The following is a 1922-nucleotide window of genomic DNA, read 5'->3' as shown; positions in this document are numbered from 1 at the left end:
TATTACCAGCTGCAGGTGAACATGTTACAGTATCCCATTCTCACTTCGATCCTTGTTCTGCTCTTCAACATGCATTAAAGACCAGGTTTAACCCTCTATCGTCTCCTAATTACTTTGATGATGGCTTGTATTATAACCTTTATTGCTGATCATTTGCAAGTATGTGTTTTATGCTCACAAAACAATCAGTGAGCAATTAACTTGTTATTTTATTTTTTATCAACAAATTGTCATGAATTGTCTTACTAATGCAGTGAATGACCTGCAATATACAGCACCATATTATAACGCAAACAAAATTAAAGTACATATGAACTGATGCCAAATCATTCTACACATCCATCAGTGTGATGCAACAACAGGAATGCCATCTATAGGCAAGGTCATTTTGATCCAGGAAGAGAGAATTTCTACCCATTGGCTCAATATAGAAGTTGGATTATAGTAAAGGATTTTTTAAAGGAAGTTAGCAGTGCAAACCTTCATGTGGCTTGTTCTGATGCATAATGGCACACAGTACTAAAGGTCTTCTTTCAAGCAGCCATTCTTAAAGGGGTTAAAATTGAATACATAACTAGTTAATAACTAATGTATATAATGCATTATATATTATTATAATCCATTACAATACCTTTTAAAATAATATGTCAGTTTTGACACAAAAGGCACCCCATATGTATACACTGGCACACATGTGACACACCTATTCTACCAGTTTGAATTAATCAATCAGACTACTTTCAGAAGATTAATAAATCCACTCAAACATAATGATTGTATGTGCTAGACACTGACATGCTGCACTATATGTAGTAAAATAATTTGACAAAATGAAGAGGGAACACTATTGTAGCTAACAATATAAGAAGCTAAAATGTCTATCACTAGTAAAAAATAATCTATGAAAGGTACACAAGAGTCAATATCTAAGAAGTTAGTCATGGTAGTGCTAATAGTAGCAAATAATAATAATAATAATAATAATAATAATAATAATAATAATAATAATAATAATAATAATAATAATAATAATAGTGATAATAAGAATAATAATCATTACTTCACCACAAGCTAGCCTGGTTTTCCTCACTAGGTTGCGTATGGCATAAGTATTTAAGAACAAACTGTGCACACGAGACAGCTCCAAACTGTTGCCAATTTTTGTCTTTTTTTTCATTTCCCCAGTCAACGATAGATTTTATTACGATCCATTCAAATTTTTCTCTCCTAGCAACCCGATGTATACCATTTGCTTCCATTTCTCCTCCAAGTGCTCCTGAGGCATAATTTAATCTTTTTTGCTTTTCTTCTTCGTTGCGATGCAGTGTAAACTCAGAGGCCAAGGCACCTTGAGTGTGAACTTTGACATTTTTGCCTTCAAATTCAAAAACATCTTCATGTATAAATAACTTATACAGTTCTGTGTGTCCACAATTGTATGTTTTTGGTTTTGTTTTTTTACTACACTGATGTTCAGTGTTGACAATATCTTCAGCAACAATGATATCACCTAAATTTGTTTTATCTCCAAGTTCTTTTGTTTCACTCTCCTTTGCTCCATAGCATATCCCAATAGCAATGACATACTTAGCTTTCACTGTCTTTCGTACTGAAGTAAGAACCTCATCGGTTTTATCTGGACCCTGGCCTGTTCTTATTATTGCAACATGACATGACTTATATTTCCCCAGAATAAAATGTGCTGATTTATCTTCTGTGATGACTTTAATATATTTATCATCACTGCCAGGAGGATCAGTTGCACTCATCACAGCACGGTACTCTATAGGTGTGGCAGTTACCAGAATGTAATGGACTTTTTCTTCCAAAAACTTCTTTTGTTCTTTAGTTAGTTTTGTAAAAAAATTCTTTTTAGTTGCACTCTCAAGGTCTTCAATTGTTTTACAATATTCGCTAACATT

At 33.1% G+C, this 1922-nt stretch overlaps 1 protein-coding gene across 1 annotated transcript in view; it reads right to left on the bottom strand.

Moving 5' to 3' along the window:
* Positions 1 to 1061: 1061 nt before the first annotated feature.
* Positions 1062 to 1922, bottom strand: part of LOC109583196 (uncharacterized) — a 7551-nt gene continuing 6690 nt past the window's right edge. Inside the window, exon 12 of the mRNA XM_019998440.1 lies at positions 1062 to 1914. Coding sequence (XP_019853999.1) covers positions 1062 to 1914 — 853 coding nt within the window. The remainder of the gene's footprint in view (positions 1915 to 1922) is intronic.

This window comes from Amphimedon queenslandica, unplaced genomic scaffold, assembly GCF_000090795.2.
Source record: "Amphimedon queenslandica unplaced genomic scaffold, v1.1 AMPQUscaffold_13319, whole genome shotgun sequence".
Classification (NCBI taxonomy): domain Eukaryota; kingdom Metazoa; phylum Porifera; class Demospongiae; order Haplosclerida; family Niphatidae; genus Amphimedon; species Amphimedon queenslandica.
Note: the sequence above shows the minus strand (reverse complement) of the source record. Positions and strands in the feature narration are given on the sequence as shown.